We start from the raw sequence: 23543 nt of genomic DNA on the forward strand, positions 1-23543 counted from the left end.
CCTTGTCGAGCGGTGGTGGGTGGTCGGTCGATCAGCTATCTCAGCGACAACATCCAAAATACAACACATATTTATTCTTTTGATATTGCTACAACAGATAAAAGCTTTAATATTTAATCGATATTTTCTTTAACTATAAAATCAGAAAAAATTCTTTCTATAAATAGGTTTCAAAAATAGAGGATGTCCATCAGGCAACCCAGTACTCGGAGGCTGATTTTGAATGTAGTTTGGGTGCGGGTTCCTGGAGACAGTCTAAGTAAGGCCGAAATGGCAAACCACCAGGAGGAGCCCACCACGCCCCTGCCGCGGCCGCCTCAGCCGGAGGGCGGCGTCGCTCGCCCCCGCTTGCCCGGCGGCGGCAGCGCGCACGCGGGCAGCGCCGGGTACCCAAACCCGCCAGATGCCGCGATCCCCGATGCGGCGACTCTTCGGGACCAGTGGCGGTTCGCCGTGCGGCAGTACAGCCGCTGGTACTCCCACGCCTGGGGCACCGCCATCCTCGCCGGCGCCGCCTTCTTCGCGCTCGGATGGCTTGTCAAGGGGTCAAACCCGCTCCCGTCCCGGGCCGAGCCGCAACACGACGCCAACAGCAAATCCAACGCTAAGGAGGATAATTGACTGGTGAGTGGTGAACACACTTTTCTTTCTTGTTCCACTGTCTGATATGTTGGTTCGTAGATACCGGGCTAGAAACTAGCTTTCTTTTCTTTTTATTATTAAGATTTCCATTTGTCAAGAAACAAATTTGGTCGGGGTTAGGGTCTTAGGTTCTGCGTTTGCTTAGATGCATATGCATGACTAAATTCCTGTTGGTATATTGTTGAACTTTCAGTACAAGAAAGTTGATTGCTAGAAGTGTTTGTATTTGCTAAACCCGGGTAAATTCTAAAGCATGAATTGCAGTTTTACCTCTATGTGAACTATGCGTGCATGTGGTGTACAAAGGGGCTTCAGGGTCCAGATAGCTATGAGGTGGTATCATCAATGGAGATGCATCTTGATCAGCTGAACCATACTCCATACTAGTGGGTTGATTACTCTAGAGTGCTCATGGGGCTATGAGTATATGATTGCTGCAGAGTGCTCGGAAGGGAATATTACATTTGGATAATAAATGGATTTGATATTGAAGTAATTGTTTACAGTAAAGTAATTACTAAGTAATGTTCCCAATTGAGTGTAATACTGTAACATTGGAGTATGCCCAATGTGTGATTTCTTTTGAAGGTCATGATCATTTCATTGGGTGATCAGAACTTGAGATGGTTTTTGGTCAATGAAGGTTTCGATTTTATCCATTTGGACTATTGTTGTCCAATCAATAATTGTACAATATTATTTTGAAGAACATATTATTTCCTTGAAAATTCCATCGAAGAAATATTATGGAAGTTCTGACGTCTTTTGAGTAGCCAGTTGATTTCAGAATAAATCCTTTTCAAGAAGATTAATTTGCCATAGATCCTACTTTTGTATCAAACTTAGCAGGTGTCAATACTATTATCTCCCATCAATTATGTTTACCTTCTTCCCTGTTTGTTTCTGGATTTCACATTTCATCATCTGGTACTCTATCTATTCAATGTAGCAATTTGGTGGTTTTTTTTAGGCTTCCTAGCCTTGTAAATGCTGCCTGCTTTTTTTTGTAACAGGTAAAACATTCGGCTTTTACTTCATTTATTGCTAATTAGTTTATTCAACTATTTTATTGCTGCATATATTGTTTGGCATTGTTGTGGTCTTTTATTGCTTAATCTTATAATCTTCAAACATTAATACCACTGCTACAATTTGGCTAATATTGGGTTGTAGTGTTTGACTTAGCAGTAATGTTTCCAGTGGATTGTTATGTTTGATGATTGTTATGTTAGAATGACGTGATTAATGTATGATTGCTTTTGATAATTCTTTTATTGAATAATTATTACTTACAATTCTACCTATGGTGGGGCGTCTTTGGTGTCCCAGCATAGCAGGTCCCAAGCCCTGGTAAAGGAGGAGGGTTGTGTTAAGCTCGGCGAGCCAATGTAAAAACGTAGCCACTTTAATAGAGATGAAACCCAAAAGAATCTCTTTGAGGTGTAACCCTCTTAGTGACGCGCCATGTCAGAACTCGGGTATGGTGTTAAATGAGCAAGGGCCGGGTCGTCACCCTCGTGACGCGCCGTGTCGCAATCTGGACATGGTGTCAAGTGAGCAAGGATCAGGTCGTTGCATCCTTAGTGGCGCGCCACATCGACGTCCGGGTGTGGTGCAAAATGAGCAAGGGTCTTCACACCTACCTCGACGGGTGCGAAGAGTAAGAAAGCTAGTTGAGCTAACTGGGATCTATTTAGGTAGCTGGAATGTAGGGTCCCTTACAGGTAAGTTAAAAGAGTTAGTGGACACAGCGGTTAGGAGGCGTGTAAATATCTTATGCGTCCAAGAGACTAAATGGAAGGGGCAGAAAGCGAAGGAGGTGGACAATACCAGCTTCAAGCTCTGGTACACAGGGACAACTTCAAATAAAAATGGTGTAGGAGTTTTGATTGATAAGAGCCTCAAGGATGGTGTGGTGGAGGTGAGAATGCAAGGGGATAGGATCATCTTAGTTAAACTTGTCATTAGTGATATGGTCTTAAACGTAATTAGTGCGTATGCCCTCAAGTAGGCCATGATGAGAGTGCTAAGCGGCTTTTCTGGGAAGACTTAGATCGCTTGGTTAGAGCTGTTCCTAGTAGCGAGAAGCTCTTTATAGGAGGTGATCTTAGTGGCCATGTAGGTACATCAAGTGCAGGTTTCGAGGCGGTTCATGGGGTTTCGGATATGGTAGTAGAAACTAGAAGGGAGAGGAAGTCTTAGACTTCGCCATAGCTTTTGATCTGATGATAGCGAAGACTTTCTCCCGTAAGAGACAGTCTCATTTAGTGACCTTTAGTAGTGGCCAGTACTCTAGTCAAATCGACTTTGTCCTTACAAGAAGAAGGGATAAACGAACATGTGTGGACTGTAAGGTGATACCTGGAGAATGTGTGGTCGCTCAACACAAGCTGGTGGTGGCTAACTTCCGCTTTCTGGTGCAAGCTCATGGGAACAAACAAGCTAGGGTTGCTAGAACAAAGTGGTGGAAATTAGAAGGAGATACAACAAAGGTCTTTAAGGAAAAGGTCATTGAAGAGGGCCCTTGGAATGATAAAGGCGATGGGAGAAGATGGCAATATGCGTTCGGAAGGTTGCTTCAGAGGTGCTTGGAGTGACCAAAGGGAGCGGATGCGAGTCGAAAGACACTCGGTGGTGGAATGAGGATGTGCAAAAGGCTATTAAGGAAAAGAAGGGGTGCTATAAGCGCTTGTATCATGACAGGTGTGCAAACAACATAGAGAAGTATAAGGTGGCAAAGAAGACTGCAAAACGAACGATAAGTGAGGCAAAGGGGTGGGCCTATGAGGACATTTATCGACGTTTGAGTACGAAGAAAGGAGAGAAGGACATTTATAGGATGGCTAGGGTTTGCGATAGGAAGACAAGGGACTTCAACCAAGTCAAGTGCATAAAGGATAAGAGGGAGCAGCTCTTGGTGAAGGAGGATGAGATCAGACATAGATAGGCAAGAGTATTTTAATAAATTGTTCAATGGTGAGAATGAGAACACCACCGTTCAGTTGGACAACTCGTTTGATGACACTAACAGGCGCTTTGTGCGGAGGATTCAAAAATCAAAGGTTAGAGAAGCCTTGAAAAATGATGAAAGGGGTCAAAGCGATGGGCCCTAATGGTATCCCAATCAAGGTGTGGAGATGTCTCGAGGATATAGCTATAGTATGGCTAACCAAGATATTCAACAATATCTTTCGATCGAACAAGATGCCTGAGGAGTGAAGAAGAAGCATATTGGTACCAATCTACAATAACAAGAGAGATACCCAAAGTTGTACTAACTATCAGGGAATTAAGTTGATGAGTCACACTATGAAGTTATGGGAGAGTCATCGAGCAGCAGTCTTTTAGGAACGACGCAGATATCAACAAACCAATTTGGTTTCATGCCCTGGAAGATCAACCACAGAAGCAATCTTCTTAATAAGACAGGTTATGGAGCGGTTTAGAGAGCAGAAGAAGGACCTCCACTTGGTTTTCATTGACTTGGAGAAGGCTTATGACAAGATACCAAGGAATGTTATGTGGTGGTCTTTGGACAAACATAAGTTCCAACAAAGTATGTCGGGCTCATTAAGGACATGTACAACAATATTGTGACTAGTGTTCGAACAAGTGATGGAGACACGGATGACTTCCCAATTAGGATAGAACTACATCAAGGGTCAGCTTTGAGCCCTTATCTGTTTGCCTTAGTGATGAATAAGATCACAAGGGACATACAAGGAGACATCCCTTGGTGTATGCTTTTCGCGGACGATGTAGTGCTAGTTGATGAAAGCCGGACAGGAGTGAATCAGAAACTGAAGTTATGGCGGGAGACTTTGGAGTCCAAAGGTTTTAGACTCAGTAGAACTAAAACTGAGTATATGAGATGTGACTTCGGCACTACTACTCGGGAGGAAGCAAGATATTAGTTTGAAAGGTCAAGTAGTGCCTAGGAAAGATATTGTTCTATATTTAGGATCAATGCTATAGAGAGATGGGGATATTGATGAAGATGTTAGCCATAGAATCAAAGTTGGGTGGATGAAGTGACGCCAAGCATCTAGTGTCCTATGTGACAAAAGGGTACCACAGAAGTTAAAAGGTAAGTTTTATAGCACGGTGATTAGACCTGCTATGTTGTTTGGTGCAGAATATTGGCCTACGAAAAGACGACATGTTCAATAGATAAGTGTCGCAGAAATACGTATGTTGTGTTGGATTTGCGGTCATACAAGAAGGGATCGAGTTCGGAACGATGATATACGTAATAGATTAGGGGTAACATCAATTGAAGAAAAGTTTGTCCAACACTGGTTGAGATGGTTTCGACATGTCCAACGGAGACCTCCAGAGGCACCGGTGCGTAGTGGAATCCGAAGCCAGGATAGTAACGTGAAGAGAGCCAGAGGAAAACCGAAGTTGACTTGGGCAGAGGCAATAAAATGAGACTTGAAAGGATGGAATATATCCAAAGACTTAGCCTTAGATAGGAGTGCTTGAAAAACAACTATTTATGTGTCTAAACCTTGATTGCTTCTACTGGGTTTCAACTCTAGCCTACCCCAAGTTGTTTGGGACTGAAAGGCTTTGTTGTTGTTGTTGCTGCTGCAAAGCTCTACATAATCTTGAGTGGCCTCTCTCTCTCCCCCTTCCCTATTTGTTTCTTAGGAGGCTGTTTATTGACTGTTGTCATGAGTCATTTTCAATATCATCATACATGTAATTGTGGAGGTTTGAAGGAACCTTGAATTGGCATCTATGGGGTTTGCAATGTTTAGGGTTAGTGATGGTCATCCACGTAACACAACCATCTTCTGAAATTTACAATGGCAAACCACATAACACAAACTATATGAGTTATGCCAGGCTGCCACATTGACGTTTCAAATGATTTTTTTTTTCATTGAGTAAATCTCACAAACCTACCACTATTTCGATATTGTCACAAAGATACAACTTCTTAAGAGTTAAGCCCATTTCATAAATCACCACTACTTGGGGTTTCTTTTCGCAAAACTACCCTTTTTTTCTCTTCTATTTCTGGTGCCCTTCCCCCTGCGTGCAGCATAGTTGGCATAGGGCCAACTTGCATGGCAAACGGCATAGCCTGACATGGATGCATAGAATAGGGTGTTTTTGAAGTGATCTGTTGCGTGGGCCCATCTGGTGAGGAATGCAAGTTGTCATGGAAATTATTGTCTAAATTTGTGAGAACAAAACCCAAACAGTGTCGGGTTTGTCAAATGGGCTCAAGAAGTAGTTTGTGACAATTTAGACCAAATTACCCGTTTCTGTACTTCTTTTTTGGTTTTCTGAGTTAGTCTTTGATAAAGGTACCTTGCAGTTGCAGCCTTGCAGGTACGGCTCGTGTGAAGTTCACACGGGGACTATCAGCTCAAGACAGAACAGAGACTTTTTGTGTGGCATGGAGCTGTGAACCATACCCTTGTTTAGTGGCAGTGACCTGCTTTCTTTCTCTTAGACGCAACCGGTGACTTGCTTTATGTTTCTCCGTGTTGTATATTTGCAAAATAAGGGTCCCTTGCTTGTTGCAAGGGAGGCTCTTGAAGGTCTTGTAAATGTACAATTGAAATGCTGCCGAATTCAACGTAAAAGAGAGATGTATTATCATTTCATTGTACATTGGTTTATGGACTTGTGTTTGGTTATCTGCATTATCCTATATATCCAAGCAATGCAGTTTGCCTATATTTGGTTGCTCACAGAAGGCAAGAAGCTATTAAGCATACTTGCAGATTGCCTAAAGCATGTAAAATGCAGCATTAGCTAATACGTCAGAGTTAATCGTATTAAGTAATGTAGATTTGAACAAGGTAATAGAGCACGTAAAAACAAAATATCCTCATCTCCCTAACTTAAACTGAAAACATGAGATCTCTAGAACATGGAGATGAGTACATATAAATAATAACCAAACACAATCATACTAAACACAGTTTGCACATATAAATAACCAAACACAATCATACTAAACACAGTTTGTCTATGTACGACAATCAAACAAGACATTATGTATACTTATACTAGTTTGGATTGTGTTTGCTGACTTGCTGCTGCATAAGGTCCATAAACTTAAGGGTAATGCAACAACTAGTCACCTATAGATTATTTCAAGAGGATCCATTTTTCTTGGATTCATTGGCGATCAGTTGCATGGCAAGATATTCGGTTCTCATATGGAACTCGATGAGCAACATTTCATTAGATACACATTCTCTCTTGGAGAAATAGAGTGAAGAGTTTAAAACGTTGCTACTTGCTAGGCTTTGTTGCAAATATTTGCAGTACATTTTGCACTAGCTATGGATGCACCGTTCTATATATATCGTCACTGTTTATATATTATACTGCCTTTGGGAAGCAACTCAAGTTTGAGACTCCCTAGACCACTCTGATACATACAGATATTAAGAAGTAACTGGAGCACTCGGGCGTGCTATCACAAGTTACCTCTTTAACAGCACACAATTAACAACTAATAATAATCCCTCTGCTAGGTAGATTGCTTCAAGAACAACCATCATATCCACCGCGAAGTGGTGTTCGAAGCCACAAGTTTTTGCAGCAGAGGAAACGCCATGCTACTGCCCAGAAACTTACAAATGTCTGACAATGAGACTTGAGACAATACTGGTGTTGAAAGCTGATAATGTTTCAGTCCTTTGCCAGCATCTTCATGAGTACATCGTTCCACGCATCAATAGGCCCAGGCAAGCACCAGTGGAGGCAGTCATTCTGGACTTTGGCTGTCATGCCCTTCTCATAAGGATGGTATGCTCTATAAGGACCCGAATGCCCATCAGGCCTTAGGAGAGAAAGCTCAAATGTATCAAGCAGCTTCAGACGGTCACCATCGATAGGCCCCTTGTTCGCCACCGCGTTGTCAAACTCTTCTCTCTCAATCCTCCACATTTTATTGTCCATTTCTCTGTCACCAGCCTCCCCTGGCTTGAATGGGGCCGTCCTGTTGCAAGTCCCGCCACTGAACCACTCGCCGTTCTCAAAATGCGAAGGAGCCCACGTTCTGTAGAAGACTACTGGCTTGTGAGGTGAAGATGTGATGAACTGGAAGGCCACCTTGAGTGCCCTGCGGAAGGAGTACTCTGGAGGCCTCTCTTCGAGGGTTTTGTTCTGGCAGTAGTGGCAGCCAATCGCAGCTCCATTCTCCCAGTACACTGCAGTTTTGAAAAACCATTGACCTGTGGATATCACTACATAATCAAAGCTCTCCCATTGACTAGTCCAATTTGTCTCGAGAACGTCAAGATGCAGCTGGAGATCAGCAGTAGAAACTCCATCATCGTCCTCAAATATTTTAGCTTTGACCAGGAATGGTGCCCAGATAAGGGAGACCGTGAAATTGTGTGAAGGAAAGTGCCATCTTCTGGATCTGAATGTATCATCATGGTAGACCTCAGTAGCATCTTCGACCTGCAACAGCGACAATAAAGTATTTTGGTCCCATGCAAGGTTAGAGATGAAACTCAACAACAGCCACAGGAAAGAGCATAAAAATTGTACTAGCAGTACTAATAATAATAACAATAATAGTATAATGCATATCTGCCAAAGCTTTTACTTTTCAAAAATCATACTACGAAGATTCATGCAAGCACTATTATCTACAAAAAGAACTAGACAATATATTTACAATCAGGTGTTGAGAAAAGCATGTCCTGAGCTGATCAAGCCATCTTCATCAACAACTATCTTGTGTGTTCCCTACAATAATACTTGTTCCTCACTTGCTCGTGGTATCAAAGGATGTTTCTGAGGGCATCCGTAGTGTGGCGTCGAACCAAACCGACACAGTTCTGACACAGTTCGATCATGTGAAGTAAAATTTGCAAGCTCCAGTGTCACATCTGATCATCACTTCAGGAAAACAAGACTGCTCATGATGGATCTCCACACCCTGTGCACTGCCTAACGTGGGTTGCGCGCATTATTTTAATAGCCAGGACACCGCATGGTTCGACTATTCTGCAGTCTGATTTTGGAAGCAGTTGGTGCCCCTAGTGTGCTCGCTTAATCGAACTTTGCTTTCCCTCAGTTAGATTTGTTGAGTACACTAGAGCTGCTCTGAAGTGGAAAAGTTAGAGATGTAAACACAAGTTATGCCTAATCAAAAGGTGGTAGGTGCACAATTTCCGGGGCTCCCACTGAAGTTGCAGTGAGAAATGCAAAGATAGAGATTGAACACCTTGAAGGATCTTAGTATGGTGATATGTCAGATCAATATCTTCCCTAGTGACACAGGTGAAAGAACTTATCTTTCATCTTATTTACAGAAAAAAGCATTGCCCTTAGGCTGCTGTGTCTTTACCTTCTTCCTTTTTTAGCACTAGTCATATGCATTATACTAAAACCAAATAATAAAAAAACATCATGGAAGCCTGGGCTGTTCTTCATGTCTATTTATAGTTAAAATAAGGAATTCTTTGTACATGCATATATAGAGAAAGAAAAATATATAACTGGAGAAAGTGATGTATTAAAAGCACACTGCAGATTGCCAGAGAAAAATGAACCAGACATATATATCAGCACGTGTAAAAAATTATGGAATACCTTAGAAAGAAGGCAAAGCAATGACTGGACATGGTTGCGAAGGATGGAATCACCAATAAGTGCCCAATGCTTGCCCTTCATCCCATCCAGAAACTTCTTGCCATCAAATGGTGGTACGTCACAACCATATGGCTTCCATCTCCAATTGAGATAATCTGTGTCAGGTCTTCCATTTGTCATACAGTTCTGTGGAGACTCAATGAAGCGGCAGCTTGCATTAGTGTAAGCTGGCCCTGATGAATTGGGAACCCACTCGCCATGGAAAAGATCACAACTTTCTGCATGCACAAAAGAAAATATGTAGCCAACTACTGATGAAAGAACTAAAGACAAAGTTTTTTGGCCAAACACACGAAAATCAAACTGGACCACACGATTTAGTTCCTTAAGAAGATTAAAAATACTTTACAAGTTACTGTAGTTTTGCATGGAGAGCATGGGCTGGTGATAACATACGAAGCCAAGAAACTGGATAGATTATCCAAATCTAGTCTAGGGTTCCCTCTGAAGTTTGTTCTCAGAACAAGAAGAAAAAAACCCATACCTTTACCTTTGTTCAAGCTTTGGATGATAGGGGTTGCTCAAGGAATTTGAGCACAGGAATATTACGGATTTTATTCAAATTCTAACTGAATCCTAGGGATTTAGGTCCAAGCAAGACCTTTAGTGTTTAACACTTAACTAAGTATGATAATATTTTCCAACCTTAACAGATTTCCCCCAATGCAATGATTTACTGCCTGAAATGTCCAAATAGTCCTTCTCAAGTAAGACATAGGCTAATCAATGATTGCATCCCAGCATCTCAGGAGCATACCTTCTGGTTTTGGGGAACCATCCTTCTTGTCTAGAGCTTTTAGAGGTTATGAAGAGGTCAAAGTAAAAATCTTTCTCAAGGAAAACGTAGGCTAATCAATGATTGCATCTCAGCATCTCAGGGGCATACCTTCTGGTTTTGGAGAACCTTCCTTGTCTAAATCTGTAAGAAGTTCTGAAGAGGTCAAAGTAAAAACCGCATCATCCGTTTCTGTTAAGCACAAGCAATATATTAGAACAAGACAAGATCCAAACAAGCTGGAGTAGTTATTTTGTTAATATATCTACTGGAAATAAAAAAGAGAAGAATAAAAAGGTGCGTCACTCGAAGACAAGAAACGGCGCATTAGTCTAATCACATTTGAGGATCCACTTAAGGGCTTGTTTGGCTGCACTCCAATCCACCTCAATCAGCCCCATGTGGATTGGGGGTGGATTGGAGTGCAGCCAACAAGGCCTAATCATATGGAATCCCAAAGCAAAAGGCTCCCACCTTTCCATACAGGATGTAGAAAAGCTTGCCCGTATGGCCGTATCACTAAACTAATGGAAGTGATCAAACGAACACCTCCATCCTCCCTCTGCAGTCTGCTGATCTCTTGATCAAATACACGCAAATAAGAAATGACATGGAAGTGGAATGTAGAAGAACATTCATCTAGAGTCAAACAGAACAAGTATATAATAAATTAAACACAAGTAAAGCCAGGGGATCCTCGCATTCCCCCTGAGGATTAAACAATTCAAGATACTCCGTGAGCATGTTAAATTAATAGGGAGCACTAGCAGATCTTTGGAGCAATTCTGAGAATCCTCGGATCTTCTAATAATTTAGCATGCACATTTAATATCCTTTTTGGTTTTAACCAACAACCCATTGTATAAGCATTTCCATTCCATCGTAGTTTCCGCATTTGAGATATTTGCTGCTGCTCTTCTCCGGCTACAATCATCAATACTCCGGATTCTGGTAACACAAAATGATCATCTTTCCATGTTGCAAATCCCAACCAAACCCCATGGCAAAGCGTGTGTCCGTGAGGAAGCACGGCTAAATCCTTTCTCTTGTTTCAAGAAACGACAAAAAAAAAAGGAAAAGTGCCGTAAAAAAAAGACATTCCAAGAACCGCTCACCGACTGAAGGAATCCCGACGCCGCCGGTTCTTTCCCTCCCCGGCGCCGCGAAAAGACGGGCGGCCCCCTCTGGCGCGGCGGTGGGCGGCAGTAGGTAGGCCGCGGGGCCGACCAGCAGCCGCAGTGCGAGGCCCGCGAGGATCACGAACAGTACCAGCTTCAGCGCCGACCCGGCGCCCACCACCGCCTTCCTCTGCTGCGCAGGCGTCGGCGGCCACTCCATCCCCATCCCTCTCGACACGCCCCGCCCCAAATGATCTCGCGGTCTCTCGGAGGCGGGCAACAGTGCCCACCAAGGACTGGCACTGCAGGTCTGCAGCTGCGATTGTCGTGTCGGTGCCTCCGCGCTCGGCGGTGACGGTGGAACTAGTTGGCAGGTTTGGAGAATTATGTGGGGTCCTGCTCCTGCCTGGTCTGTGACAGCTACAGTCTAGGCGAACGGAAGCGCGGTGACATAGAAGCTGGTTGCCCCGTTCGTGATAGTACTTGATTTGTTGGTGTAGAAAAAATGTTACTGGTTGGTCGAAAAAATATGACTTTTTATAAGTGAACGAAGCTTTCACCGGACGCGTCACGCACGCGTGCTTGTTGTGAAAGCGTACTTGGTTTTGTTCTATCTGACTAGCATCTGGTTTTACATGTATGAGAGCCAGCTGGAAGGGAAAAAATATCAGCATAATACTGTACTAGTTGTGTAAGATAACGAAAGTGTATGTGCAAACTACAATAAATTTGGTTGATGTTGTGACAAGAATTAAACTAACCGACATATACGATAATACACATGGACACCTGGTAGGGTCACGACAAGATTGTCATGTACTTTCTCCGTCGTATATTAAAAATGTAGTTCCAGCAGCCAGGGGAGTAACAAGAAAGGAGGCAAATGACCTGCATACCCCTATGTTTATCATGGTTATTGGACGCATAGAGGTTACCGCCGCTGCTTACGAATCAATAAAGCTACGTAGGCTCCGTAGGGGAGGAAAGGTGCAGTTGATTTTTATAGGCATAGGACCCGATAGCTAGCCTCAACGACACTCTCTATGAGACTTAATTTGAATGTCAAAACGATTGTAAGTTTGGTACAGAGGGAGTATCTAGTAGTAAACGACACGATGAAGGTGCATGAGCTAACCTACATAATAACAACTATCCGTCATTTCTCTCGTTGTGATTGTCTAGACGTAGGGAAGTAGTAACCCGTGAAGAAAAAGAAGCATGTGACAGATAAACGTTGTGTAGCGAAAGATTGACTTTGTGATTTAGTGGGAAATGATTCACTCGTAGATAAAAATCACACTAAAACACAAATAATATTCCAAATTTGATCGAGAGGGGGATGACAGGTGATTTATTAGATACCATTAACTAAATATAGAAATTGAATTAAGAGATTGGTAGAGGATGTTTTTTCTCCTTGAACCTTCATTTTTTCTATATATAAAAGTTTGGATTTTGGTGTTTTTTAGGGGTCGGGGCTGGGGCTAGGGCCGGGGCCAGGTTTGATCTTGGAGATGATTTTAGCAAATGGCATCTTCTCGTGGAGAGGAATTTCGCTCGTATAATAAAATAATTAGTAAGTCCTAAAGTCAGTTATCAGTCAAAAAATTAGACATATATTGGGAGGTTTTAAAAATCAGCAGGTGGGGGTCAACGCTTACGTTACATACAGGAATCTCCAACAATGAAGTTTAAACACTCTTGATCAGAAAATTAATTAAGAGATGCAACACTAATAATAAATAACTGTGGTTTATTAAAACAAATCGTAATACTTGCACATGGTCAACATAAGGCAACGAATCGTCCGTGCTGTGGTTATAATCCTGTTTTCCAGGCTGCTGTTGTAAGAGGAGAGGTATGTGTCGGCTTTGATATACAACTAGTGCATGACGCGCGCCAGCAAGTCACCTGGTTAAGGCGTAGGAAAAAAATATGTTTAATCTTTGGATGGAAACAATATTAGAAGTTTAATGTAGACTGGTGAAAGGGCGCGCGCAAGAAAGACAGAGGAAGAGGATAACTCACCAAAACGAACTGAACTTGGAAGGTGTTCTCTACGGATTGAGAAAGGGTCTAACTTGGAAGGTGTTCTCTACGGATTAAGAAAGTGTTGACCCTAGGTAAGCAAGGGAGCCCAACCTAGAAAATACGGACATATATATCATAATTGAATCGGAAAATATAATGGAGCAATAAATTTCTTCTGATTTCACTATGTTCTTTTTTTTTTAGGACACACCATAGATCAAAGAACTAACTGGCTGTAAATTTTGTGACAATCTTCTTTTCAGACAGCAAATGCACATTGTCTAATATGTAAAATACGTTGCATCATTTTAGACAGAAAACACCTCCGCAGAACCTAAAATTTACAAATTTCTTGGAAAATAGGGAGGACTGAGAAAGAAGAAGGATGTGAACATATCAATGATCAAGGAACATGATCAGTGTTGTGTCTAGCAGAAATTATTGTCATTCCCAGGATAACATGTAAGAAAGGCAGAGGAAGAGGATAACTCATCAAAACGATGAACTGGACTTAGAAGGTGTTCTCTACAGGTTTGAGAAAATATTGCCCCAAAATCATTGTCCATTACGCGCGCCCTCGCGCGCGCCGGCAAATCACCTGGTTAAGGCGCAAGTAAAAACATGTTTAATCTATGTATGGAAATAATATTAGGAGTTTAATGTAGAGATGTCATGCACAAAAACAGAAAGATCCGAGCCTTTTTTTTATGGTACAGGACACATATACTCTGCATACTTTTGAAATCATGGCATTTTCTATGCGTGGTAATCACGAATTTACAACGTAAATTTTAGAACAGTGTCTTAACACCCCAAGGCCACAAAAAGCACTGTAAGCTAACATTGGTGATTAAGAACTTCCACACTACTAAAAACCTGACAGCCGTAACATACCTGAAATCATTTCAATGTTACGAAGCTGAGTTAAAACCCTCGTGGCATACTGAAACCTGTAGAAAATATGCACACAAATTGAAGCATCAGGAACTAAAAAAATAAATGTGTCAAAGATTTTTAGAATAGGAAGGTAGGAGGAAGCAAGGACAACATAAGCATAGCTGCGGCAAGAGGTATGTTTACTGTGTCCGAATCAATGGAATTGATGCTATATTTATACATCACAGTCACTGGACTGAGCAACAGTCACATGAATAAGGACACGAACCATTTTATTTTATTTTATTTTGCAATAGAAGCATGAAACAAAGTGGCATTGCATGATTAATAAATGTTCGTCAACAAACCTATAAACTGAGTAGAAATCTAGAGTGAGCATTACAGATAAAGTCTCAGACGACAAATAAAAGAGTGCGTAATATTCTCTGTATCCTCTGTTGGATAAATTTCAGTTAGACCATTGGACCATTGTTTAAAAAAATTTAGCAGTCCTATGCCAAGCTCAACATGGTATAGTAATCACCTGATATTTCAAATTTAGAGGAATCACCCTTGGCAGAAAATTCTTTGTTTTAGCTCCTAGCTCACAAAATCCAAACAAAAGCAAATAGGTGACATTAGCACTTACCTAATCTCTATAGAATGAAAGGAAGGGTAACTCCTAATTCAAGCTGTTTGTAATCCTCGTCGCCTTTTTTTTTTAGTTGCTCGCCATCCATGTGTACAAATTATTTGTTCTAAAACACAGGCAGCAATAGAGATCGAGCAATGGTAGTTACCTGCCAGCATAACGGTTTCAAACCTGCGAGCCTTGTCAAGCTACACGTAATGTCATAGGTCATCTCTGCCAACAATAGAGAAGAAGGTTTGGTTTAAGTAGTATCAGTGGCATCGGTCATAGTTACCATAGCCATAGAGCAATAGCGAAATAGCAGTAGCATTTCTTGATAGTTGATACATAGTTGCACAGTCGCGGCAGGGCGCTGACAACAATAAAAACCTCTGTACGCTTGATGATGCAGCGTTCCATACAAGGGGATAAGAACCGGCAAGAGGTACCGAGAGCCAACATTCAGACAGGAGCAGCTTACAGTTCAGGAATATGATTTTGTATATAACATTTTACCGTCCCATAAATTAGCAGAAGCATTTTCTAAATATTCAGGTCTCGATAGCACTGTAAGTCCATTTGCAAGTGTATATATTAAAAAAAAGACACTTACATGTATATGAGAATGTGCGTGTTTGAAAGAGTAGTGGAGGTCTGCTGTGATGCTGTCAACTCTGAACCTTAAATACCTCAGGCCTGTTGCAATGCATACGCCCAGGTTTTCTCCCTGGAGGTTTAAAAGAAAGTATAAGAATATGGACAGTAATAAGATTGGGAAAAACGATAATCAAAAGAACTACTGTGAAATGTCGATAGCAGACTATCAGAACGTTGTCTGGAGTTATAAACTGCCATGCGAAAAAGTCAGCTCTGTGCTGTCATCCGCAAGCGTATGATGGAGACATAAAAAAAACTAAATCGCATACTGTGATCTAGAGTAATAAAGAAAATTTAGAATTCATATTTGAGCAACCAATCGATGGTTCAATAGGGATAGTCTATAATACATCAGTTTAAACACCAAGTATACAATACTATTTCTCGCTACAAAATATTTTGTAGAATGGGTGGAACAATCTGAATTTAGAGCAGCTAGCTACCCTAAGCTTAGAGGCGCCATGTAATCATTGCAACAGAAACTGACATGATTTTCAATTGGGTGAACCACGAATAATCGTTGGTTTTCTTGCTGCAAGAACACTAAATCTAACCCAAAAAGAGAATCTGAATTTCATATATTTGCGGATGATAATAGGTATGGGAATTTTAACACTAAATTTGACCCCAAAAACGAAACAAATTTTCATACCATAGCGGATGGTAATAGGGGTGGGAGTTTAACTATCAATTTCATATTTTCACTTCCTTCAGTTTTTTTTTGTTGGCAAACAGTTGAGCAATAAGAATGAAACCCATGGCCATTTGCTTCATTTTATATAAGGTTCAGATGACATGGTGAGCAGGAAGAAATTGTAGATGGCAAGGTTGTATGTATAGAACAATATTTTATGAACATTTAGCAAATTCAAAGGTGATATGGAAGAGTTAGTTGTGAATATTTTAGCAATTAGGGATCAAAGAGTATGGTTAAACATTGAAGCACTTATCTCTAGAACACATGATGAAGCTGCTTACGGACTTGGATCAAAGAACTGAAGTACCTAGCATCCTGAGAACAAATCGGAGTGCTTGCAGCAAACACAAATATATTCAAATTTGACTATGAGGATGAAACTCTAAATAATAAGCAACTCAGTTTTGCTGTGGAAAACAAGATGCATAACACAAGGGTAAATAAACATTATAATAAAGGGAAAGTTAACTCTCTCCATCGTCCATTTGCAACCAATATAATCGTGCCAAGAATTATTTGGGGCCATTTAATTTAGGAGGAATTTTATCCAACTGTTCATAGTTTGCTGAAAATATTTTTAGCATAGCTGGCAGGTGTCTGTCTTTTCAAAACATCTACATTCTGATGATTGATGATGGCATTCCAAATGGTTATTTCTCTCCATCCTCCATTTGCAGGCAACAAAATTGTAGCAAAATTTTTTTGGGGACATTTAATTTAGGAGAAAATCTATTAAACAGTTTATAGTGTGCTAAAAACATTTTTAGCATAGCTGGCAGGTGTCTGCCTTTTGAGAACATGTACTCTCTGAGAATTAGGCACAGCTGACTATTTCTTCCAGCAAAGCAATATCAAATCCGAAGATCCAAACGAATAAGACCAAATATGAATAACTATCTAAAACTTCATTGCAGTGAGTCAAATATAACTGAAATTAGAGCAAAGAATAGAGGGAGAAAATATGTAACAAGATTGTGAGATCATGGCTCCAAGCAACATTGCTCTATTTGGATCAGCTAACTAAAGATATCACAGAGGTTTAACAATGACCATAATTTTCCCCTTAACCTGTAAAAAGAAACACTTCTTTGACAACTCTAGACCAGTAAAGAGCAATATTCCATTTCCTGCAGACTTACAAAAGTTTCTTTTTTTTGGGACGCAAACTATTTGATTTCTGAACTGTGTGGACCAATGAACTCCAGACCTAATAAATACAACAAAGTATGGGTCTCAGGGTTGATCGTCTTATAAATCTATCTTACTGGAATGTAGCAAAGGTACACATTACTTTATTTCTGGTAGCAGCACAGTAATGCATTCAGTGCAGAGGAGTTTATCACAAATGAGAAAAAAAATACAGTCAATCTCATTGAGCATGTGCCTTGATTTAGGTTTGGATCATAAACAGCTTGTAACCACAACAGATGAAATCAAATCGAATGAAAAAAAACACAGATCATGCAAATAAATAAAGAATTTGATAAATCCCATGTCAGAACATTCCCATGGGCATCAGAATAGAAGTATGAGTGAACCAATCCGGTATATGAGTACCTACACACTGAGGTAGTGCATGGCATATATATTCAGTTCAAATTTTTAGAGAAAACTATACAGACAACCAAAAAGAGTAGACAGCAGCACATGTACCGCTAACCCTGAACATGGATATTGACTGACTAAATTTTGTAAGGAAATATATGCAAAACACATGAGGCTATACGAAGGACCCTCACCATGGATCGATATTCAGTCAAACATCAATTTTTTGGTTGCATCTAATGCTTCCTAGTCAGATGAGGCGTACAAAGAAGCATTTTTTCATGTAAAATACAGACAGGAAGATGCACGCTTAGGTTGATAAGGTGGCCTTTTTTTAAACGCACCATAGGCAGTAAAGTAGAAGCCTATTTGACTAACGTGTTCGCTTTTTAGAAGCCATTTTTTAGAACAGGCGGAAGCAAAAGACTCCATGAAGCACTGCATTGGTACTGCAACTTATATACATGCAAACAACATAGCAACCAAGATTAGCTTAGTGGTAATCTTAAAATATAGAGATATTTGTGGTGCTACAATGGAATCTACTGAGGTGATGTTGCACTTGTCTTCTAAAAAACACAATAAAAACTACCAATTGTTAAAACAAACTGTAAAGAGGTAAGGGCTCAAGAAATAGGTAACAGGTAAAAGTAATCGGCATTATGAAGCACTGTATTGTTGCTGAAACTTATATAGAAGCAAACAGCATAGTAAGTATGAATAAGTGAGAATCAAAAATTTGGATCCAGATTCGATTCCTCTCATCCCCACTTATACTTTGAGAGAGTAGCTGTCCTTGTCAACGGCACCTAATCAGCTGCACAAAGGGGAAAAGGTGGAGGGAGAGAGGATCTAGGGGAGGAGTTAGGAGACCGAGGAGGAGAGGAAGAGGGTGACGTACCACCAGATTCAGCAGCCAAGCTAAGCTGCCACCGCCGCCGGCGAATGACGAGGCCACGCACAGGCTTAGTCGGCCGGGCTGCGCCGGTCGTGGCTCGCGATGGATCCTGGCGTCATCGAGACGAGGCAGCTAGGGTTTTGTCGACCACAGTAGCACACGTGGATCGGTGGAAGGAAGCAGCGCCGGGGGGCACCCGTGCCGGCAGCCACCGGCGGGGCCCAGGGACGTCGCCAGAGGAGGGGGCGCTGTCGCCCGTGGCCGGGGCGGCCACCGTCCGCACCGGCGCAACACCCGGCGGGGGGCGCCGTCGGGCCGTGCGGCCACGAGGCGCGAGGAGGGCGTGGAGGAGGAGGAGGAGGAGGAGGCCGGCCACCACCTCTTGGAGGGCCGGCGCTGCCGAGGTGCGGCCGCGCCGCCGTGGCCGCGTCGGGAGAGATGGGGAGGGAGGGAGCGCTACGGGAAAGGACGAGACGGGAAGAGGGAGCGACGAGAGGAGGAGATATTTTTACGCAGCGCACATCAGTTGCTGGTGGGGTGTTCCTGGGGCGTTGATCCTAGAATCGGATGGCTGAGAAGATTTTGAACGACGTGGCCACCCTGAGGAGCGGGCCGAAGCTCGCTGCTTTGATAGTAAGAAAAGACTACCATGGAGAGCGAAGCATGCTAACCAGAGCCGAGCTGTCTCGTTCTTTATTTATCGATTATCGAGTCTATATGGTGATTGGTGTGCAAGTAGGATGCGCTCTTGGCTAGCATTCATGTGCACGGGTGGAATGAGGATCTATTAGTTCAACATTATATATTCCTCTTTGCTACAACTTCAATTTCCACTACTAAAAAGGTAATTTACATATACGGTTGTACAATATTGACAGAGACGGCAGTACTTGATTTTAGAAGGTGGTCTCCGTTAATCAAATATTCTATATGCGGCATTGTTTTATGCATGTAGAAATAAAAATTCCGAAGACGGTGTCTTGTAACGTTCGCCTCTAAAAATTGACTAAAAAACAAAAAAAGGAGCCACCACAGCTGTCCTTGACGCCGTGCAGAAATAGGACAAGGATCTCCTGCACATTGCTTGTCCCTGTGCCCTCCTCGATTGAGACGATAGATCTCCACACACGAACATGAGATCTGCGCACACACACGAACACAAGATCTGATCTGAACTAACCTCAACACAGGTGGAGAGCTGAAGGAGGCTCAAGGTTGCAGCAGAAGTCGGACACCGACACAAGCGCGTGGTCCACCGAGATGTGCCACTATTCTGAGAGGGGGTGCCGGACCGCAAGCCACTGCCAGTAAGGGCGTGAGGGTCATATGCACTGCCACTAGGAGCCCGTGCGACATCGGAAGGGGCCTAGGTTGATGGGGTGGAGGAGCGTGTGAGAGAGAGATGGATAAGGAGGCACCGTCGGCTGAGAAAATGACACGGGGAGAGAGGGCACCGATTAAAACCCCAGGACGACAAATATGTATTCCACGTGATACATGGGCCGCAACGAGGCAAAGGCTTTTTTCCGAGAGGTGAGCCTCTTAAAAATACATGTCAACTATATGGGTCCTGAGTATCCTCACCTTAAGAAAAATCGCACAACCAAGGTAGGGTGGGCTGAGCCGACTATTCAGGAGGCCCAACCGAAAGGGGTACCCAAGCTACTTAGTGGACAAGCCATGGTCTAGGTGTCCGTAGAAGTCATATCAATCTGTAAAGATGTGATGAGATCCGTCCAATCTTCCTTGTAAAAAACTAGGAAATTAAACAAGATGGTCCAGTCAAGTCTTTCCATTGTAAACCCTACCTCCGATCTATATAAGGAGACGTAGGGTCTCTCTGATCGGCAATCCGGTTCTTAGCCATTCATCCATGAACAACCAGCACCCCCACTCTGAGCGCACGACGCATAAGGAAGCTATTCTCCATTGGCCATAGGGCACTATGTACTTGAACTAGTATAAATTCTTATCTCGTATATCCCACCCCTCTTATTCGCTACTCCTAATATGCTTATCACTAGTCAGACCCAAAATCCATCGATAGTTGCCACGCCAGGCAGGGGACTATTTGCTACGCTTGATACACTGATCACTAGTCGGATGCAAAATCCATCAATAGTTGGCATGCCAGGCAGAGGGGCTATTGGTGCGGGACCCACGAGATATCCCGCACTGGAAGGGAGAACTAGTCTAACTAGGATTCTTCCCCTGTAACCTTAGTAGTAGTATTACTCTGTAATCCTACTAAGAACTCTCGTTGTAAACCGACTAAGACTCTAGCCTCCTGACTATATAAAGGAGGACAGGGCTCCTTGGATCGGGAAGTTCGAAGGGACAATTGTACAACACAACACTTTACGATCAATCCAATGCAAAGGCTAACGCCGAACTAGGACGTAGGGCTATTACTCGATCAAAGATTGAGGGCCCGAACCAGGATAAATCGACTGTCTCTTGCGTTAACCATCGAGTTCCGCATACGCTGAAGCCCGAACATACTGCCTTGGGGACCCCCGTGGCAGACTATCGGTGGTCAAACATTGACAACTGGCGCGCCAGGTAGGGGATTTCGGCGACTTTGCGCCCGAGAGCTCGATGGACCTCGACAACATGATCTTCTCAAAGGGATCGACCTTCATCTTCGGTTCATGGATCTGCGAGGCATGCGACGATGGCAAGCTCCAAAACCAGTCTCCTCGAAGACTCAGATCATCATCAGGACTTTTTCATTTCGGCGGCAACGACAGATCAGCTTGCCGGAAGATTCACACAGCTCGTGATATCCAATCCGACTCAGATTTCGCGACTTCACGCATCCGATTCAAACTCAGGTTCCGCTTCCGAGACGAAGTCTTATCCGAGTTCTTTCTGAAAACCGAGTTCTTTTCTAACAAAGCTCCGGAACACGACGTCAACCTATCAAGAACACTGCTCGGAGTACACTCAGAGTACTTTAAAGAAGTCGGGTCCTCTTCTATTCAGACCCCACAACATGGCAACGTCTTATCAGACACGGACCGAAGGATCCACCAATCCGATGCTTAGAATGCCACTGAAAGGAGCCCAGGAAGGTCTCGTTTTAAGTATAACATCTCAGGACTGCATCATCCACTGGCCGGGTTCCGTTCCTGAAGATAGCGGCACCCAACTAGTCGACAACGTGACAACAATAGCTCTACCCTACCAAGAAGGAGACTCGATCTGTGACCTTGAAGCCTCTACTGAAGTTATCAACAACTCTGGCAGTATGGAAGCCATAGACGATGACAGAACAACTCACGCTAGAGAAGTATTCATGATTCGCCATTCTCGATCACCATTGGTCCCCCTAGAAGCACCCGACGTCAGGTCTTCAGATGAATCTGAATCCAACATATCACCATTTATCCAGGGGCACGATGGTGAAACTGAGAGTCAGAGGCAAGCCAGAGAGAGAAAGAACAAATTGAAACAAGGACGTCAACGCCGTGCTAAGCAGCGAAAGGACACTTGGATCAAATATGAGTCAGACCTAGCCGAGTACAATAAAAGAAAATCAGAGCGAGAGGTCGAAGAAGGACGAGCAGCGAATACACCCTACGATAAGATCTGAGAAGCACTAGAAGAACTCAGGGCGACTTCATATCCCTAATGAAAAACAAGAACAGCTCTGGGACTTCCTCCGATCAACAATCCTTAGGACGCACGACGGAAGGGCAACATCTCATGAACAGGAAGATCAAAATCAAAGGAAGTCCATTTTCGAAAGACTTGGACCTAAGTGGAAGTCACAATAGAGAAAGTCAAAGAAATCATAGTCAAAACGACCGAGTCGAACAACCAAGAAAGGCCAGAAGCAAAGCACCTACTCGGACAGCCACACAAAACTACTCTCACCAAGATAACAGTTGGCAAGAAGGGGGCGCCGAATCAGAATACACAGAAGCCGGAACGCACGATAGATTCCCCTGTTTTGCAAACAGATTTGCTTTAATATGACTGCCTCATAAGTTTAAGCCATCCAACCACTCCAAGTATGATGGCAAGACCGAACCAAAGCAATGGCTTAGGATTTACTCGTAATCGATTGAATTGGCCGGAGGAGACGATGACATCAAGACCTTGTTCTTTCCCATGGCCTTAGAAACCATGCCACTACAATGGTTTGACAAATTGAATCCAGGATCAATCAGAAATTGGGAGGACTTGCAAAGAGCTTTCTATGAAAATTTCGCGGGTATCATTACACACCCAATCACCCACGCAGAGTTAAAAGGACTCAAGCAGAAAGGAGGTGAAAGTCTTAGAAATTACTATCGATGATTTGGCGAACTACGAGCTCAAGTACATGACATCACACAACGAGAAGTAATCAAAGCTTTCTCTCACGGAATCTTGGCTAGGTGGCAATTTCAAGATTTCTGCAAAGTAAACCCAAGAAACAATGAAGAATTCAGACGAACAGTGGAAAAGATGATTACCGCAGAGGAATAGACACGAGAAAGATTCCCGGATAGAAACAACAGAGACAACCCAGACAGACAAAATCATTGAAACAACAGACAACAGGAAAGAAAACGTGGACCAGACAACACAGTAGCAATGGCTGACAAATCAAAGAAATTTACCAAACCCAGAAGATATGATGACATTGAGAACATACGTTGCCCCTTGCACCCCAATGGAAAGCACACCATTGGAAATTGCTACACCTTCAACGAAAGATACACTAGAAAAGATAGTAAGGGGAACAATAAAGAAGACAATCAGAAAAAAGAAGGAGACAACCATGAAGATAAGGGATTCCAAAAATCCAGAGGGACAGTGGCAGTAATCTTTGCTGGGGTTCCAGATTCTAGAAGCAAACATCAAGAAAAGCTAGCGTTACGAACCATCATGGCAGCAGAACCTGCCACACCAAGATATCTCAATTGGTCAGAGTATCCAATCCAATTTTCAAGAGAAGACCAATAGACCAGCATAGGAAACGTAGGCCATTACCCACTGGTTGTAGATCCAACCATTGCCGGTATGACTGTTACGAAAGTACTAAT

General features: G+C 42.7%; 2 protein-coding genes and 1 long non-coding RNA gene across 6 annotated transcripts; 1 reads left to right on the forward strand and 2 right to left on the reverse strand.

Moving 5' to 3' along the window:
* Positions 1-206: 206 nt before the first annotated feature.
* Positions 207-6295, forward strand: LOC136521459 (uncharacterized). 3 transcript variants are annotated; one of them, XM_066515202.1, is made up of 2 exons: positions 207-624; positions 5978-6295. In XM_066515202.1, the coding sequence occupies exon 1, from the start codon at positions 271-273 to the stop codon at positions 619-621; it is 351 nt and encodes a 116-aa protein (XP_066371299.1). In that variant the 5' UTR covers positions 207-270; the 3' UTR covers positions 622-624; positions 5978-6295. The 3 variants fall into 3 exon arrangements, with proteins under 3 accessions (XP_066371299.1, XP_066371298.1, XP_066371300.1); XM_066515201.1 differs by having other exon boundaries at positions 5972-6292; XM_066515203.1 differs by lacking the exon at positions 5978-6295 and adding an exon at positions 907-927.
* A 512-nt stretch (positions 6296-6807) lies between these two features.
* Positions 6808-11606, reverse strand: LOC136520558 (protein trichome birefringence-like 24). Of its 2 annotated transcripts, XM_066514113.1 has the most exons (5): positions 11170-11606; positions 10166-10246; positions 10037-10072; positions 9220-9497; positions 6808-8079 (listed from the first exon to the last, which is right to left on the reverse strand). In XM_066514113.1, the coding sequence occupies exons 1-5, from the start codon at positions 11396-11398 to the stop codon at positions 7303-7305; spliced, it is 1401 nt and encodes a 466-aa protein (XP_066370210.1). In that variant the 5' UTR covers positions 11399-11606; the 3' UTR covers positions 6808-7302. The 2 variants fall into 2 exon arrangements, with proteins under 2 accessions (XP_066370210.1, XP_066370211.1); XM_066514114.1 differs by lacking the exon at positions 10037-10072 and having other exon boundaries at positions 6809-8079; positions 11170-11602.
* Positions 11607-12928: 1322 nt separating this feature from the next.
* Positions 12929-19862, reverse strand: LOC136519476 (uncharacterized). Its single transcript, XR_010774930.1, has 7 exons — positions 19688-19862; positions 15324-15437; positions 14880-14944; positions 14624-14679; positions 14098-14153; positions 13201-13314; positions 12929-13083 (listed from the first exon to the last, which is right to left on the reverse strand). It is a non-coding gene; the product is annotated as an uncharacterized lncRNA (long non-coding RNA).
* Between the last annotated feature and the right edge of the window lie 3681 nt (positions 19863-23543).

Source organism: Miscanthus floridulus, chromosome 18 (assembly GCF_019320115.1).
Source record: "Miscanthus floridulus cultivar M001 chromosome 18, ASM1932011v1, whole genome shotgun sequence".
Classification (NCBI taxonomy): domain Eukaryota; kingdom Viridiplantae; phylum Streptophyta; class Magnoliopsida; order Poales; family Poaceae; genus Miscanthus; species Miscanthus floridulus.

What these genes read in the sequence shown, in the direction of transcription:
- LOC136521459 (XM_066515202.1), top strand. Translation starts at nt 271, where the DNA reads ATGGCAAACCACCAGGAGGAGCCCACCACGCCCCTGCCGCGGCCGCCT.
- LOC136520558 (XM_066514113.1), bottom strand. Translation starts at nt 11,398, where the DNA reads ATGGGGATGGAGTGGCCGCCGACGCCTGCGCAGCAGAGGAAGGCGGTG. An exon ending in CGTCGGGATTCCTTCAGTCG is followed by an intron (nt 10,247 to 11,169) that starts GTGAGCGGTTCT and finishes TGTGCTTAACAG; the next exon opens with AAACGGATGATGCGGTTTTT. An exon ending in TGGTTCCCCAAAACCAGAAG is followed by an intron (nt 9,498 to 10,036) that starts GTATGCTCCTGA and finishes TTGTGCATGCAG; the next exon opens with AAAGTTGTGATCTTTTCCAT.